Raw genomic sequence first — 18,773 nt, 5'->3', positions numbered from 1 at the left:
ATTTTCACCCGACTATGAAAAGGGTATTAATGGAGCGCAATCCGGCCGGTCTTAGCTATCAACGATTTTGCCTCTAACTGGAGCGACGGGGAGCCTGAAACGGAGAAGATGAGGGAACTCCAGGGGGAACCCGGTGAAATAACTTCGAAGCTCAAGTTAGTATTCTCTCAAAGGCAAAGTAAAGACCAAATGGCGCAAAGTTCACATACCTTGTTGTTGGGGGTAGGGGGCATTTTATAACCACTTCGCGCACTCACTCCAAAGCCCTTGTCAGGTCGGGTATGATTACCCTTGCTTCTGTCAGTTCGGGTGTCGTCCTTTCTGCTGGGACAGAACCGCCACTGCTCTTTGTCAGAGTCGTCTCTGTAACTAGAGACGACGGTGTCAGGAGGCGGTGGCAGGTGGCCGTTTGGAACGCGGCCGTCAAGCGTCAGATCCCAAGTCAGTCAGGTGCGCCGCCCTTGGGTACGGATTTCCTCGGTGTCAGGCATGGTACGGTTTGTTTGGTTTTGGTGTCCTGAGGGCGATGTGGTGGAGTGGTGAGCGAGGCGAAGTCTTGAGTTCGGAGGTTTGTCTTGTATTGCTATAGGGCAAGCCAGTTCGGCGAGGTGTGTCCCGAACTGTTACATAGGCCAGTCCGGGTTACTGTCTGGCTTGGGGCCGAAGGGAGAGTTCGGACTCCTAGTAGGGAGTTCGGACCACTGGTAGGGGAGTCCGGTCTGCTGGTTTCTCCCCTTGGTGCTCATGCCTTAGGCGTGCTTTTGTGTCGAACTGTTGCCTTTGCCACATGTTGCGTAACTGTGAGGTCGGGCCAAATCTTCCTTCATCAATTGCCCCCCACTCCTTGCGCCAAGGGTCTTGCCCTGGTGCGGGGAGTTTGCGAGGTGGTAGGTGGATTTGTCCCATTCTTCGAATCTTGACAGCCCGAGGTGCTTTGCCAGGGTTCTTCGGTTTTCTGGAGCGTCCGAAAAGGCGGGAGACGTGCCTACTGCTTATAAATGTTGACGAACGTGGCAGTGCACGTTTATTTTAAATTTCCAAAAACCGTGCCGCTGGGACGTGACAGTGGGTCTTTTAATTTTGAAAAGAGCGCGCCACTACCGTTTTGAGGAGATGTGCGCTGGCAGTTGCCAGTTGCAGAGAGACGTGTGCGGCGCGTTGTCAGTTTCAGAAAGACATGCACCGGCGCTTCATCGGTTTCAGAAAGATGTGCGCTAACGTTTCGTTCATTTCAGAGAGACGTGCGTCAATCACATCTCGATCTCAGGGGACGTGTGGTCAACGCAAATGCGGACCGTCGGATTGGCTTTGATCTGCACTGTTGGTTCTTGGTTACTGTAGCTATAAATAGTAGGAGACCCCAGCCGATTTGTCACTTCTGTGGTTTGCTTCTTGAGCTCGCGTCCACGCCTTTCAGTTCACGTCTTGGCTTGTTACTTCGCCTTCAAGGTTTTTGGCTTGTTCTAGTCTCCGGAGCCTTCAAAACTTTCTTCCGGTGAGTACCTTCTTGAATCCACATTTTCTCCACGATGTTTAGCTTTGATAGCTCAGACGATTCTTCAAGTAGGACTGATGTAGGTTCTATGAACCGAGCCGTATCCCCCGACTGCCTTAGTGATCCTGAGGTGGAACTTGAGGATGACCTCGAACCCGTAGGCCAAGCCGCTTCAGGCAGTTTGGCGTCTACTTCTCATCGAGGTCGGATGCTAGACAAGTTTGGTCCTTCGACAATGACGCCCGAGGGGCTCCAATCTCTACTCATCTCTTATTATCTGCCTGGGGGGTACACCTATTTCATTCCTTCGGGTAGCTTTCCTTGGGAACACGGTCCTGATGAGATCGTGATTTTTTGAGAGCAGCTCGCTGCGGGGCTACGACTGCCTTTCCACCCCCTTCTCGTCGAGGTCATAAACCACTTCAGCGTTACCGTTGGTCAGTTTCATCTGAACTCTATTCGGAACCTGGTGGGGACAGTCTCCCTTTTTTGCGAACAGAATTTCCCTTTAGACTTGGAGATATTCTCCTCTATTTTAATGCTCAAAAAACAAGTGGGTTCTCTTCCCGGGGGAAGACGGACGTATTACCTGTCTCCTTGCCCGGGTTTCAAGCTTCTGCACGAACTTCCTAACAAGGTCCTAGCGTGGAAGCGGGATTACTTCGGGGTGCGAAGTGCACAAGGGTGGCCTTTTCAGACCGGGTGGGGGGAGGTCGCTCCTGATTCTGGTGTCACTCTCGATAAAGAGACGGTGAAGGGCCTCCGGCAATGGGCACGGTAAGGTTTAAAGTGCCATCAGAACTTAACGGAGGCCAAGCTTATTGCGGTTGGCCTGAGTTCAGGTAGGGTTCTCAGCTCAGGTTTCTTGTTTGCTTTGTTCTTTCATTTTTTCTGATGTCGAACTCTTTTCTGCATGTGTGATGGACGTAGAGAGGACTTGTGGGGGGCGCCTGTTCCAAGGCATAAAGAGGAGGAAGCGGGTCGCCAAGCGAACTCGTACCGAGCTACCCCAGGATGAGCAGCCTCAAGTTCCAGGCCACTCGCCGGAGGATCTGCCCAGGGAGCCCGAGGTGGCTCCTCCGATGCATGAAACGGTCGGGGCGCCTTACGCTAAGACCACTCACACGGGTGCTCCCGCCTACTCTAGTGCCCCTGCTTACTCTAGGTCCGCTCATACGCGGGCTGGGCCCTCGGGTTCGGAAGCTCAATGGTAGTTTAGGAGCATGTTGTCGCTAAACTACGCTCTTCAGAAGAGTAGGGAGGCTACTTTCCCTGAGGAGATCGCGGCGTGGACCGATCTTCCCTTGAATCAGGTCGACTGTCGTGCCGTAACTCATGCTATAGTGGTAAGTCAGATTTCGTCTGCCTTCTATATTTTCTATCCTTCTTGCTGTTGTCGCTCATTTGTTTCTTCTGGTAGGTGAACTCTTCTATTCACGCCTTAGCAGCCCAGGTGGAGAGGAGCTCGCGACAAGCGCGAGGTACTGAGGCAGCCGCTCATGCCGCTAAAGATGCTTTTCGTGCCGCCGAGGTGAATACCCGAGCTGCTGAGGCGGCCGCTCATGCTGCCGAAGAGGCTACTCGCGTTGCTATGGCCAGGCAGGCGATGTCTCAGCGAGATGCCGAGACCAAGGGGGTAGTCGTGAAGCATATGGTGGACCTGAGGTTCGACCTGCAGCATCAAGTCGAATACCTTCAGGAGGACATCAGGGAGAAAATGCAGATTTTTTTCCCAAGGTATTAAAGATGCCAAGAAGAAGGCCGTTGAAGACTACATTGCCTCACCACGTTTTGACGACCTGATGGTGGATTCTTACAGAAGGGAATTCAAACTGAGCCGGTGGATGATCCGGAACACGTATCCCGACATCGACGTTAGTGTCATATCCACTTTGCGTATAACTCAGGAGATGGCCAATGCTGCCAATGGCGAGCTGGATTTTGAAGGCGAGGCAGGGCCTTCAGGTGTCGTTGAAGTGCCTTCTGATGAGGAAGAAGTAGCTTCGGGCTTGTAATAATTTTTTTTTTGTACTCTTCCTTTTCTTGCAATGAAATAGACAATCTTTTTGGTTAAGTGTTCTTTTTTCCGAACTGATAACATGCCCGATCTGTTTCTTGCCCGGGTCATTGTACTCGCGAGACCTGTTTCGGTGTTTAATACTTAGTCTATGCTTCGCTTTATTCTTTTGATTATATTTTACCGAGCTGATAATATGCCCGACATTTCTTTGCTCGCTTATGCCAAGGTTCCTCTTGTTGGCTTTGCATCTTGGTCCTAAGGCTCTTGTAGCGATATCGTCCACTTCACTTGGCGGTTTCTAGGTAGTATCGCCTTATGTTAACAATGTTCCACGCTCAGGGTACTTGGTTTCCTTCTAAGGTTTCGAGCTCGTATGCCCCCCCGAGTGCTCTCTTTACTTTATAGGGCCCTTCCCAATTTGGTCCAAGTTTGCCCACGCCGGGTTCGGGCACCATAATCTTACGGTGAACCAGGCGCCGACTCGGAAGCTTCGCTGCTTTACTCTAGCGTTGTAGTACCGAGCTACCTGCTGCTGGTAGGCCGCTATCTGGATGTGCGCGAGGTCTCTTACCTCGTCCAGTAGGTCAAGGTTGGTACGTAACTCATCCCTGTTCATCTAATCGTCATATGTTTCTAGTCACAATGTTGGTACTTCGATTTCTGCCGGGATTACTATTTCAGTGCCGTAGGTGAGGTGGAAGGGGGTTTCTCCAGTGGCGGTTTTTTCTGTAGTTCGGTGAGCCCATAAAACACTTGGTAGCTCTTCCGCCCACAACCCCTTAGCTCGATCTAGACGTGCTTTCAGTCCGCGCAGGATGGCTCTATTCATTACTTGTCTGATCATTTGCCTGTGGGTGCACGACCAGTGTGAAGTTCTGTCGAATCCCCATATTCTGGCACCACTCTTGGAACATGATATCCTCGAACTGCTTGCCGTTGTCGAAGATCAGTACCCGAGGTAACCTGAAGCAACATACTATGTTCTTCCAAAAGAAGTTCTGTATGTTTTGGGCCGTAACTGTTGCCAGAGGTTCAGCTTCTATCCACTTTGTGAAGTAATCTACTGCCACCACTAGGAATTTTCTCCCACCTGTTGCTGGCGGGAATGGCCCCAGGAGGTCGATGCCCCATTGTGCAAAGGGCCATGGGCTAGTGAGGTATTTGAGGTCGGAAGCAAGCTGATGGTGGATATTGGCGTGCTTCTAACACTTGTCGCATTTTCTGATGAGCTCGACGGCTTCTGCCTTCATCGTTGGCCAGTAGTATCCTTATCGAAGTGCTTTTTGGGCGAGTGCTCTGCCCCCCAGGTGTCTACCGCACAGACCTTCATGAGTGTCGCGGACTACGAGCTCGACTTCGGTAGGTCGCAGGCAACGCAAGTAGGGGAGCGTGTAGGACCGTCGGTACAACCGTTCGTTAATTATGACGTATTTGGCTGCTTGGTGCTGCACCCCTTGGCCACATTGCGGTCTGTAGGGAGGGTTTCATCTAGCAAGAAGCTCGCGAGTTGGTCAATCCAGCTCGGCTCTGCTTCGAGGAGGGGAGCGACCTCCTCTGCCCCACCGAGAAAACTAGGCCGAGGTAAGTCCTCTATGTACACGGTTCTCATGTTGTTGTGACTTGTGCTGGCTAACCGGGACAGAGCGTCGGCTTCAGTGTTCTCTGACCTCGGGATTTGCCTGATGAAGTGTGACTGGAAGTTGAGCAGGGCCTCTTTTACTTTCGCCAAGTATGCGATCATGGAGAGCTTGCGTGCTTTGTACTCGCCCATAACCTGGTTGACCACGAGCTGGGAATCGCTGCAGATGACTATGTGCTTTGCTCTTACATTTTGCGCTATGTTCAGCCCGGCTATCAATGCTTCATATTCTGCCTCGTTGTTAGATGCCTGGAACTCAAAGTGTAGTGCGTATTCCAATTTTGTGCAACCCGGGCTGCATAAGACTATTCCAGCCCCGCTACCTTGTTGGTTCGAGGAACCATCTACGTGAAGGATCCAGGGCTCCTCATCCCAGTTCGCGCTTGGCCTGACCAGGAGAGATGCCACACTGGCCGCTACTTTACGGGGTTCAGACTCTATTGGCTTGGGAGCTCCGAGTTCGACCAAACTGGAGACCTCGGGCTCAACCTATTGAGGGGCTTCGAGGCTAAAAGTGCACTCGGCGATAAAATCTGTTAAGGCTTGAGCCTTAATTGTGGTCCGTGGTTTGTACTGGAGATCGTACTCGCTGAGTTTGATGGCCCATTTCGTCAGCCGATCGGAGACCTCGGGCTTCAGCAAGACTTGTCTTAGGGGTTTGTCGGTTAAGACGACGATGTGAGTTTGGAAGTACGGGAGGAGTTTTTGAGCTGAAATCACCAGTGCGTACGCTATTTTTTCTATCTGTGGGTATCTCGTCTCTGCTCCCTGCAGAATTTTACTAACGTAATAGACGAGCCGCTGGACCCGATCTACTTCCTTTATTAGTACCGAACTGACCACCTCGTCGCTCGCCGAGAGGTACTGTTCTAAGACCTCGCCCTCCTCGGGTCTGGCTAAGGTTGGCACAATGGCGAGGTAGGTTTTTAGCTCGTCAAACGCGAGCTGGCAATCTCGGGTCCATTCGAACTCTTTGCCTTTGATTGCCTTAAAGAAAGGCAGGCAGCGGTCTACCAATTTGGACATGAAGCGGCTCAGAGCGGCTATGCGGCCGTTTAGCCTCTGAACTTCATTTACTTTCCGGGGTGGTCTCATATCAAGGATGGCCTTTATTTTGTCCGGGTTGGCCTCAATACCGCGCCAGTTGACAATGTACCCTAGAAATTTACCTGATGTGACACTAAAGACACACTTGTTTGGGTTTACTCTCATTCTATATTGACGCAGAATTTGGAAGACATAATCCAAGTCTTTCATTAATTCCTGCGAGAACTGTGTTTTGACGATCATGTCGTCTACATAACATTCTATTTTTGTGCCGATTAAGGGCCAAAAAAGCTTCAAATCTTTGGAAGGTCGCCCCAGCATTCTTTAGTCCGAAGGGCATGACCTTGTAACAGTACAGGCTGAACTCGGTTATAAAACTGGTTTTTTCCTCGTCGGACTGGTCCATCTTGATCTGGTTGTAGCCTGAATAGGCGTCCAGGAAGCTTAGCAGTTCATGTCCCGAGGTCGCGTCCGCTAGGCGGTCAATTCGGGGCAGGGGAAGCAGTCTTTTGGGCAAGCTCAGTTCAGGTCAGTGTAGTCGACGCACATGCGCCACTTGTCGTTAGCTTTTTTCACCAGCACTGGGTTGGCTACCCAGCTCGGGTAATGAACTTCCCTTATGAAGTCCGCTGCAATGAGATTTTCGACTTCGTCGTCAACCGCCCTCCAACACTCCAGGGCTAAGTTGCGTTTCTTCTGTCTAATGGGTCTGACTATAGGGTCAGTGTTAAGTTTGTGAGTTATAAGGCCAGGGTCAATACCGGGTATATCCGCGCGGACCATGCAAAAATATCTAAATTTTGATGTAAGAAACTCACCAATTCGGTTCGTAGAGGCTCCTTAATGGAAGCACTGATCTGTAGCGTTCGCGTCGGATCTGTAGCCGAGGTCGGGACTGCGACTGTTTCCTCAATGGGTGAAGCTCGTTCCTTGCCCTGCTCCGTAGGCCGCTCCAGTTCGAGGTCGTCAGCTTCCTTGGTTTTTTCCTTTAGGGCGGCAACATAGCATTTGCGGGACTCAAGTTGGTCGCCCCGTGCTACCCCCACACCGAAGTTCGTGAGGAACTTCATTGCCAAATAATAGGTGGAGACCACTACACGCAGAATATGCGTAATTGTTCGCCATATTATAGCGTTGTATGGGGGAGGAGGTCGCGACCACCAGGAAATCGTGGTTGAGTCTTACCACGCACGGCCATGTACCGACTTCCACAAGTACGGTTATCTTCCCCAAGGGCCTGACTTCCTCTCTGCTAAAGCCCACCAGAGGAGTGTGCACGGGCTTCAACTCGCTTTTCTGCAATTGTAATTGGTCGAACGCCGATTTGAAGAGGATGTCCACCGAACTGCCTGAGTCCACAAGTACGCGCCGGACTTCAAAGTCGTTGATCCTTAGTTTTATGACGAATGCATCATCGTGGGGATAGTGGACACCTCGCGCGTCGTCTTCTGTGAAAAAGATTGGTTCTTCTATCTTGGGCCTCTTTGGAGGGTTCTGCTCTTCTCGGGCCGCCTCGCGAACTGATGTCTGTGCTGCTGTCGAAGTGTAACCTGCTACCACCGAACCGCCCACTATTACGTGGATGGTTCCCCGAACTGGCCTCTCTTCTGGGGGAGGTCGCTTCAAGGCTTCGGCCGGTCTACCGCTCGACTCGGGGGCATCCTTTCCGTGTTCCCCTTGCTGACCTGCTTTGTTACTATTGTCATTATATACAAAATTTCTCAAGTACCCGCGATGGATGAGTTCCTCTATCTCATCCCGGAGATTATTACATTGCTCGGTACTATGACCGTGATCTTAATGAAAACTATAGATTTTTGTTCCTTTCGTTTGTGTTGCTCTTTAGGCGAGGTGGCCACTTTATGTAGGGGGCGTCCTTGATCGTCATCAAGATCTCGGTCCGCCTTGTGTTCAACGACATGTAATTCGTCCGAACTGCTAAGGGAGCTCGAGACGGCTCCCTTGGCTTCGCCTCTCGGGCCTGGCTTCTTCTGTCGCCTTGGTTGGAGGGCTCGCCTTCTCTTTTTCTTTTTTCAACCCTACCTTCGGTTCTTTGGTTGATTTCTTCCTCCATTCTCATGAACTTGTCAGCAAGTTGAGGAAATCGGCCACGGTTGCTGGCTGGCTGGCCACCATGTGCCATTTGAATTCTTTGTGCGTTACCCCTCTTTTGGTCACTGCGAGCTGTACCGCGGGGTCTAACCAAGGGATCTGCAAGCATGCTTCATTGAACCGCTTGATGTAGCTCCGGATGGGTTCTCCTTCTATTTGGATTACCCCAAAGATACTTTCCTTGATTCTGGGGCACCGCTTGTTGGTAACAAAGTGGGCGGTGAAGATCTGCACGAACTGGGCCTAGCTTCTTATTGATCCGGAAGCTAGGTTCCGGTACCAGGTGCGGACCACCCCCCTGAAGGTGGTGGTGAAGGCCACGCACATGCATGACTCGCTGGCCCTAGCGAGGTGCATTTGTGACTGGAATGCGTCGACGTGGTCGTTGGGGTCAAAGGACCCATCATACTTGTCCAAAGATGGAAGTTTGAAGTATCTGGGCAAGGGGACTGCCAGAAGTTCTGATTAAAGGGGGGATGGAACTAAGAGAATTGGGACGGTTTTTACCTCGTCCGAGCTTGTCTCTTCCTTGCCTCTGAGCTCGGGTAGGACACGGGTAGCAATTCAATGACTTCGCCGGTGCCTTCTTTGAGCGGGCCTGGTGCTGGCGCTGCTGGCCTCCGTGTTGCCGAGCTCGATGGGCCCAGAATGTTGGACTGCTGCTAGGGCGCTGAACCGGTTCTCCATGAGTGGGAACTCGGGCTTAGAGCGCCGAGGTCACTTTGTGGGTGAGGTTCCTGACCCACCTGCAAGCTGCGAGGCGGGGGTGATTTTTCTTTGCTTTCAGCCTAGGGATGAGGCATGGCTATTAGGAGGGTTCTGGGGTTGGGAAGCTTCTCCTCGGTGAGGTCGCCCACCTTGAGGGGAGGCCTTAACCGGCTTCGAAACAGGGTGTCGGGGGGGAGAAGTGACTGGTTTAGGTGTAGCTGAGGGAACTGCTGCTGGTAATGGTGCTGGGAGAGGTGGTGCAGTACCTGGTGTTGCTGGAGTTGGTGCTGATAGAATTGTTGCATTTGGGCTTGCATTGCTCGCATGCATTGCATTAGATCATCCAGCTGGTTCTGGCGGGTTGCCAGTGGGACAACAGTTGGTTCAGCGAAGTTTGTTTCAATAGGGAGTGGAAGAGGGATGTTCAACGAAGGAGGGTTCAGGGGCGCCACTGCTTGTGGCACATTCAAACTGGGGATCCCATCCACTGAAAGAGGGATGGTGAACTGCCCAATGCACACCACGGGAACATGGAGTTGCTCTCCAGTGGTTGCCGTTTCTGTTCCACGTCCGACACTGTTGGAGGAGGCCATGGGTATTGGAGTTTTGGAAAGAAGGGTAGGTAAGAGAGATTTAGAGGGAGGATTTTAGAAGCGTTCCCACAGACGGCGCCAATTGATGGAGCGCAATCCGGCTGGTCTTAGTTGTCAACGGTTTTGCCTCTGACTGGAGCGACGGGGAGCCTGAAACGGAGAAGATGAGGGAACTTCGGGGGGAACCCGGTGAGATAACTCCGAAGCTCAAGTTAGTATTCTCTCAAAGGCAAAGTAAAGACCAAATGGCGCAAAGTTTACATACCTTGTTGTTGGGGGTAGGGAGCCTTTTTTAACCACTTCGCGCACTCACTCCGAAGCCCTTGTCAGGTCGGGTATGATTACCCTTGCTTCTTTTAGTTCGGGTGTCATCCTTTCTGCTGGGACAAAACCGCCACTACTCTTTGTCGAAGCCGTCTCTGTAACTGGAGATGGCGGTGTCAGGAGGCGGTGGCAGGTGGCCGTTTGGAGCGCGGCCATCAAGCGGCAGATCCCAAGTCAGTCAGGTGCGCCGCCCTTGGGTACGGACTTCCTCGGTGTCAAGCATGGTACGGTTTGTTTGGTTTTGGTGTCCTGAGGGCGATGTGGTGGAGTGGTGAGCGAGGCAAAGTCTTGAGTTCAGAGGTATGTCCTGTATTGCTATAGGGCAGGCTAGTTCGGCGATGTGTGTCCCAAACTGCTATAAGGCAGGCGAGTTCAGCGAGGTGTGTCCCGAACTGCTATAAGGCATGCCAGTTCGGCGATGTGTGTCCCGAACTGTTACATAGGCCAGTTCGGATTACTGTCTGGCTTGGGGCCGAAGGGAGAGTTTGGGCTCCTAATAGGGAGTTCGAACCGCTGGTAGGGGAATTCGGTCCGCTGGTTTCTCCCCTTTGTGCTCGCGCCTTAGGCGTGTTTTTGTGTCGAGCTGTTGCCTTTGCCACATGTGTGTAACTGTAAGGTCGAACCAAATCTTCCTTCATCAGGTATCATTTATATGTGATACCCCGAAAAATAAAATTTACCATAGGTCCCACTTATTCTTGAAATCCGAATATGAGTAAGTGGCTCCCATTGACCAAACTTTCCCGCTTCATTTCACGAAAAACGAATAAAAGAGAACAAAGGCTCATCTCCTTGGTGGATAAGAAAGCCATTTCTTCATGTGTGAGGTAACTTGTAAGCTTCCTCATAACATGACATGGCTTTATTGTCCACCATAGACAAAAAGGAGTTCAACTCCACCTTAGAAGTCAGAACACTGGTCACATAGCTGGCCCATCTCATATTGTAAAATTGTATAAATCTAAGCAGATTATAGGGAAAATGGGTTATTTTCTAATAAACGATTCTACAAAGATAATCATCTGCAACGAGCGAGTGGGATTACCATTTATTATGCAGGAGTTCTTATGCAGTAGATTATGGATGAAAGATGTGGTCTTATTATTCATTGGAGGTAATGATTCAGAGTAATCAAGCACAACATATGAAGGGTCCATTAAGAATACCAGCCCACTTATTGTTCTCAACTCTAATAAGATCCAAATCGAAGCCCATATACGGTAAGTAGAGCCCATCAAAACCAGAACCCAACTTTATACAAGTGCCAAGTACAGCTATTTCCAAGTTTCCAACGTTGCTGAAGAAGAAAAAAGGAGTCTTCACTTTTGACGGAAGAAAACCATCGGCCAGTGGAAAGAATTTCATCACGTCACTCATGTTGTCAGTCGAAGCTGATGATTATTTCAAGTTTCTCCAACAAGCTGATGAGTGATGAAATGAAGGCTCCTAAATCCTTTAGTGCCAGAGTGCCTCAGTACTGAAGTATAGACTACAGAATAGACAGACACTTATGTTTTTTTCAGGTAAGTAAAGAGACTAAAGACAGACACACTTCTTAAAATGTCGTCAAAGTTTGCAAGGTATCACACGATATGACAGAGTTTCTTGAATTTTGGAACCACAGCCTATCCATCATCCGCTCCCGAAGTCATGTAAAGGTGGCATCTGGCTCATCGCAATTCAAAACCAGTCGAGTCCGGGCTATAACCCCCGTATCTCTTGAAGGAAAGCATGTGTGCACCATTACCTTTTGGGCTCGGACTCCTTGGTACTTGATAGACTGCGGTTCCACCACCAGAACTTGTGGAGTCGCATGCCGACGCAGGTACTGATCCCCCCCTTGTCGATGAATTCCACTGCAACCCAGTTGGGATGCGCTGCTTCGCTGAAGCTTGACTTCGCGCTTTGGCTTTTGACGACTGGGTCGTTGCCATGTAACTAGGCACACCATCAAAGCCCGTCTGTCGATGTTGCTGCCGGGTCGAGTAATAAGTGGCAGGGTCAGATCGCGGTGGTGTTACCGTGTCCATCTCGACCGTCTTCTCGGACATGTCATCTGTGTTAATGAGAGTAACATGGGAGCTCTCTAGTGTGGACAAATGCTGTGTGTTCCATGGCTGTGATGCCATCCAACGCTCTAGCCAGTTCCACCCCCATTGTGGATTTTCAATCTCCTTAGAATACAAGCCAGCGTTGTTAGCATTTGGTTCTGACTGCAAGAGATGATGTTGTTGCTGTCCAGTCCATGCCAAAGAAAAGAACAATGTAATGGTTCGTTTTGATGTATGCGATATGATGACAAGGAAAACAAGGTTATTTTCAGATTGAGCCATGGGGATTGATCGATTGAAACAGAGACAGAGATGGCTTATAAATTACGGATTCTATGTATGGCGTGCACTTGAAAAGTTATAGATGGTTGAATGATTGATCAACCAACAGATTAAAAAGGAACTAACAAACAAACCTGGTAGGTAAAAGCGTAAGCAAGGGCTCTCTCTCTCCTGATCATGGCATCATGTTTCCGCTGAGAGTTCTCCTTGGTAGCCTCCAAGCTTTGCTGCCTTCCATCCCAGTTCTCCATTGTAAAATTCTTGGGTTGCAGGCTCTTCGTCCCTGGAATTTCTTCTTCCTGGAGGCCCAACCCAAGTCCTCGTCGCCGTCGATTTCTTGGTGGTGGTTGTTCCTCAACCCTTTTTTGGAGCTTTTCGTGGGCCAATTGGAGTCGGCGTGCCCTTACTCTCGCTTGCACACGCACCAAGGCTTGCATGCACCGCATGGTTATCTGGGCCTGTTTGCGGACATTATGACCTCGCACTAAGGCCTGCAGCCTCACTAGCCCCTTCAACGCGCGCAACGCTCGCCGGGCCTACATAGTACATACATACAAATTGTGAATTAACGCCCTTTATTTTATACTTGCTTTGGCTTCACGTCCAGGCCATAAAGGCCAAGATGGGTTTGTGGTTGTGGGAGGTGACCGGGGGGAGACATCACTTACAAGGTATCCTCTATAATTGTATGAGGGTGGCAGCCCTTTCCTCCTTGGAGTGACGGCCGTAACCGACCAACCGTACAACTTTGGCAGCAGCTTGAGCTGCTGCAACTGCAGCCTCAGCCGCTGTAGCGGTGGCCACAGCAACTGCAATTGCATGATTCCTATCCTCAGCGATGGGAGACTGCGCTATGCTTTCATCGTTGGTACCGTCAGCGGAAGTTTCAGCCGGGAAATTTTCAAAAGACATAGTATCTGGCAACGCTGTCTCATGTTTCCAGTTGTTCACATTTTCCTTCTGGAAAAAAAAAAGTATAAACCAAGCTTATTATGTTGGTAATATGAGAAAAACAAAAAAGGTCAGTTCCGTCAGATTGCGAAAAGAAATTTAATTCGTCCAAGTTCATCCACACTGGAGTATGATGGGGAAGTAACATAATCAGGCACATGAGGAAGATGAATGAAGAAAGAAGACCGACAATGTGAGAAAGCAAGGGTCACGAGCCAGCATGTTGGACTATTTATGTCGTGAACCAGACCGTGTAGCTTGGCGATGATGAATAAGACGACGACGGATCGCATTCATCGGGGACCATGTAATAATTCTATACCATTGTAGTCCCCCCGATTTAACGTGTTACTGGTGCGAGTTTCGCTGGCATTGACAGTTTCTGTTATCAGTTAGTTCGCCCAGTTGAACAATCACATCCCTCATCCAGATCGATCGAGAGAGAAGAGTCCACTTATCTACCCATTGGACGTTGATCCGAAATCATAGTCGTCGTCGTCATCACCATCTAAACCTTTTTTTAAAGGGTCGGCTACATGAATACTGTTTCTAAACCTTTTAAGAGGTTTTCGCCAGCGACGTCGACAACGATTAATTTACATGGTACATCTGAATACTGTATACAAGTCTAATCTCCTAGTGACATGAAGCCTGAACAAATTTTGAGGGTGGTCCATTCAGACTTCAGAGCACGCGATTCCATGTCAACAGCTCTGATCTGCCACGAGGCCAACCATTTGGCCACGTCAGACCGCGGATGACACAATTATTAATGCTCAACTCCAACGTCCAAACCGTCCAGTTTCCTCTATAGTTTTTCAATGTTTTTTTTTTTCTTTTCTTTTCCAAATGTTGTATATGTTTCCCCGTGAGTTCATTTTGTCAGGATTCAGGAATTAGGATGTTGACAAGGCGTTTTTTGTCAATTTCACTTGGAAAATGGAATCACATATTCCTGTCAATCCAAAGTGCACTGAGACAGAAATATCCATTGTAGGAAAAATGGCCACTTGGCGCTGTGGAGTCACTCACACAAAAGGGTCCCAATTGATGTAAATCATCAATTCTTCTATAAGAAAACAGGTCCCGAATTAGTCTATAATCTCTCTCTCTCTCTCTCATATTATAACTCATCAATACTTTAAAAAAAGAAAACTCACTCATGGTAATCAACTCCAACCAAAACACAATTGCATGGTAAAAACTATTTAGAAAACAAATGATGAGTATTAACACGATGATCCAATGTAGCAAAACTTAACCATCCTAACGATTCCAAAGAAACCCGTATCATAAAAAATCAACAATAGTTAGATTTGTAAATACAATACAGAAATTAATTAATGCTAATTAATAAATGAATTGCCATAGCCTCAACAAACATGGAATTTCAAATAAATATAAAATGAACGATTTTTAATTTCTAATTTCCATAATAATGCAAATAATAACTAAAAACAGATCTGTTTACTTAAGTTTTTTCTATGCCCAAGCTACGCCTATTTTGTATGATTAAAATTACCTTCTTGTCCAAATCTTTGGAAGATGATCTAAATACTTTCTTCACCGTCGTGATCCAACTTCCCTTCTTCCCCATTTCCTCCGACTACCAAATCAACAACAGGTTTCTCGCTCAGATTATCTGCACCAACGATTCATATAACAGAATTTGCCAACAGAGAGCAAGAAAGGCCACCCCTGTCTCTGTGTCCTCCAAACTTGTTGGTAATTTATAACTAGCTATAACGTTAAACCCAAGAAATAAAGTTGAAACTTAAAACAAGCGATCCAACCAACAAACCTCAATATCATAATCTATAAATCCACACAGAACTTGTTGCTGATCGTTTCATTTGTAACTTCAAACCTTCCTCCTTCACAGGCACTCAGGCAGAGAAAAGAGAGATAGAAATGCTGGAGAAGTATAGATACTTGGGAGGAATTCCAGTTTCGATGCAAGCCCTCAGAGTTGGACAGTCCGGACCGTCCACCATTACGATCAGAAAACAAATTAAGAGACAGAGACTGCAGAGAGGCAGAGAAGGGAAACGGGGGGTAGTAGTAACTACAAACAGCAAAGCCGCGCGGTCGCTCTTTTTATTTATCGCTCCCACGGGGGGTACTTTAAACTCATGCCACGCACAGTTGGCTCTGTCCTCTAACCGTGTGACACGTGTAATTCGAGCTCCTCTCGGCTTCCGGCATTGTGTTCGAGCCGGGCTTACGAGGTAGGCTTTTCGCAGATATGCTTTCTTCCAACATCGATACAACTGAACAATAAAATGCAATCCTAAGGAAATCATAAACCGAAATGCCTTAGTTACATGCACAATACTATATCATATTGATTTCATAATTCCAATTAATCTTTGTAAGAACAAGTACGTATACTTTCTTCTTCAAGAGGGGTATTGAATCAGTAAATAAACCCCAAAAAACTAAGAAATATCCTTGAGTGGTGGGCTTGAACTCTAAATTCACCAAAAAAATAAGAAACAAAATAGCAGGTACATCAAGTTGAGTATAATCAATTTCTTTAAGCGGTGTCATCACAACATCCATGCCTTATCTTAACTATATGCAATCAACTTCATAAATCCTCCTTTGTTAATAATCCATTCTATTTAATAATATATCTATTACTGTTAAATTATGAATATACAAATCATTTATTACTACTTTTACCAGTGTATTTCTTTGGTTTATAACTTGTAATAAACCACTTATTCTAATTATCGTCATGGGATATCGGTTGTTGTAACAAATCACTTATAGCCCCTGGTCAATTTCTTGGAGCCGTCTAGTCAAGGTCATCAAGCACCACCACATAAAATATGCCTTTCCTGGTTTATAACTTAAAGATTAAATGCTTAACCTGGAACCAATGTCTATGATCCAACGGCTATAAAGGGCTCTGGGTTCTTCTTTCGGTACAAAGAGGGAAAAAGATGGTTTAATTAGGTAGGATATGCAATTGCAAGGCTTTAATGGCTTGTATTCAAAGCGAAAATGAAGGATGAAACAGATGCATTTGGAGGGAGATGAGTCAAGTTTCTGGTGTCTATTGATGGGAATTGGTGACAATCTCTTTTCTTTGTATTTAGTCCAATATCCACCACCTTTGCTTGTCTAACACATTAAGGATAGGATAACTAAGCTGGGCCCAATTTATTATCCAATTATAAAAATCAACTCAAACAAAAGACAAAAAAAAAAAAAAAGAAAAAAAAAATCAAACAAAACCAAGCATTGCCCTTTTCCCAAACGGGTACCAAGCATTTTCCCTGCACGCATGCAGATAGATACTTAGATAGGTATCTGCCTATCTGGACGCAGAGAGGCATGTCAACAAATTACAAATCCTTGTGTTTAGACAATATGACTGGTGGCATGCGAGCTTCGTAGCCGAAGGGGTGGCTTTGGCGAAACTTATGCCGGGAAGCTTTTGTAGTGCGAAGATGCTTCGTGTTGCGGTAGTAGTTGGCTTCTACTTACCTCGTTGGATTGGAATCATAATATCGATAAGTTCCATACTTCCATCCTATTTTAAGAAGCTTACCTTGTTGTGGGCCTATCTTGCAGTAAGCCATAGTTGTTCTAACTTATCTAGTCTAGTACTCTGGTCCTCCCTCTAGAGTCTAGAGTCAGTGGACCACCCATATGGGGTGCAGACGTGCAGTAGCAAAAGCCGTTCTGATTCTCATATTATTTGGTTCGATGGGATTGAGTGAATTCCTTGTGCTGTGACTGCTGAGGAAATCAGGATTCAGGCAGCCCTGTGAATTAATAACGCCCTCCACTTTTACTCAATTCTAGGCATTGTCACTAGTGGGCCTTGAAGCCCATTCACTATGGACTAGCTAGCGGCCACTACCTCTTAAAAGGCCTCATTCGTTTTCCGGTATTTAACGAGGGGTAAGTTGGTCAATAGTTAAGTGAGTCAGACATCTCTCTTATGAATTGAGAGATGTGTGGCTGCAATCATGGCGGATAGAGAGGGGATAGGAAAAGTGAGTATAAAATTTGGGCTCACAATATTGACCATGAATCCTAAGTAAACATACTTACATGCGTAAATAAAAACAAGGGTTAAGTACAATACAGTTGAATGCAGAATTCTGAATTACAACATGAGGCCTATAAAGCAAGGCGCTTCAACTTAGGTAATCATTGGATACATAGATGGACTACCAGAAATATTCGCATTAACATTATAGTTGAGCAACAAAACAAACTGACTTAATAATAGATATATAGATTATAAGTTTCATTACTAACTGTGGTCTTTTTAAAGTTTATACATGATTTATTGTATTATCTTAATGAATATATAGATCACAACCACTTACTAAGTAAGCACGAGATATGAAAATAAAAAAATAGGCGAGAGAGAAAGAGAGAAGAAGAAGAAAAAGAAATATATAAAAAGGTGGAGAAAAGGAAAGAGGACCTAACCCAATCACAATGGCTCTCTTTTTGGTTAGTAAGCTCTAACTAGAGGGTGCTTATCACCAAATCAGTAACTATCTCGTTATTAAAAGTTTAAAACGTCGAAAGTTCATTTGGGCATTCCGACCTGGTTGAGAGTTGGCTCCTAGCTGTGATGGACGACATCTGAGAGGATGAAGAAAGTGAAGGGTTCTCGGGGAGCTCTCCTGGCGGTAACACTCCGATGGCTAAGTTAGAACTCTAGAGAAATCTCGCAGGGAAAATAAAGAGTAAGAGTGTTGAGAGTTCTACCTTCAATACCTTCGCTTCGTGAGGGTTGGGGTCTTTTTATACCGGAGCTCGGTCACATCAGGAATAACCGCCACTGCCATAACCGTTGCTGCCAGGGCAGGTGTGGCAGGTGCAGGTTGCTGCTACAGGCTGCTATTGCAAGGTACGGACTCGACAGGTGTGCCATGCTTTTCAGAGACGGCAAGCAGAATGCCGCCTAGCAAGGGATCAGAGCCCTGCCACCGGATCCGGCAGGTACGGATGTCAGGCAGGCACGGATGTCAAGCAGATCTCCCTGCAGCCTAGCGAGCTATTGTATGCCAAACCACCTGGGGCAGGTTTGCCTTGCATCGAGGTGTCGAGGTACACCAAGGTGCCTGTACTGGAGGCGGACCTTAAGCAAGTTCGAACAGGAGTCTCGACGGCGCTGCCCCGAGGCGTTTCTCCCTTGAGACAGCCAAAAATCAGGGTGCTCCCTTCTTAGGAAGGGAGAGCTCGGGGCCCCTTAGGAGGAGCTCGGGTCTCAAGGGGAGCTCAGGATCTCCCACACTTGGTGGGAGTCAAGGTTGGTCGGGCGCTAGTCCCCGGCGAGTCACTTAACCCGCTGAGTGGCCAATGTTGGACTCAGCGGGTCCCTCCCGTCGAGTCACGATTGTGCGGTTCGTCGAGCCAGGTCACACACACATGCCCCTGTGCTATGAGGTTGGGCCAAATCACCCCATCAATTGCCCTCCACTCCCCGTGTTGGGGGTGCTAACCCAGTGCGGGGAGTTCACGGTGCGCCGGGTGGATTTGGCTCGGCACTTATGCCACCCTGTCGGGCAACCAATTG

At 47.9% G+C, this 18,773-nt stretch overlaps 1 protein-coding gene across 1 annotated transcript; it reads right to left on the bottom strand.

The window, feature by feature from the left end:
• Positions 1-11,015: 11,015 nt before the first annotated feature.
• On the bottom strand, positions 11,016-15,289 carry LOC148880983 (protein IQ-DOMAIN 21-like). The gene is given in 6 exon segments (XM_088963171.1): positions 11,016-12,172; positions 12,406-12,807; positions 12,940-12,955; positions 12,957-13,231; positions 14,745-14,864; positions 15,024-15,289. Coding segments are annotated over 5 exon segments (1,332 nt in total). The 5' UTR covers positions 14,820-14,864; positions 15,024-15,289; the 3' UTR covers positions 11,016-11,608.
• Between the last annotated feature and the right edge of the window lie 3,484 nt (positions 15,290-18,773).

This window comes from Nelumbo lutea, chromosome 1, assembly GCF_056320005.1.
Source record: "Nelumbo lutea isolate HS-2025 chromosome 1, American lotus-T2T, whole genome shotgun sequence".
In the NCBI taxonomy this organism is placed as follows: Eukaryota; Viridiplantae; Streptophyta; class Magnoliopsida; order Proteales; family Nelumbonaceae; genus Nelumbo; species Nelumbo lutea.
This window is presented reverse-complemented; position numbering and strand designations above follow the sequence as displayed.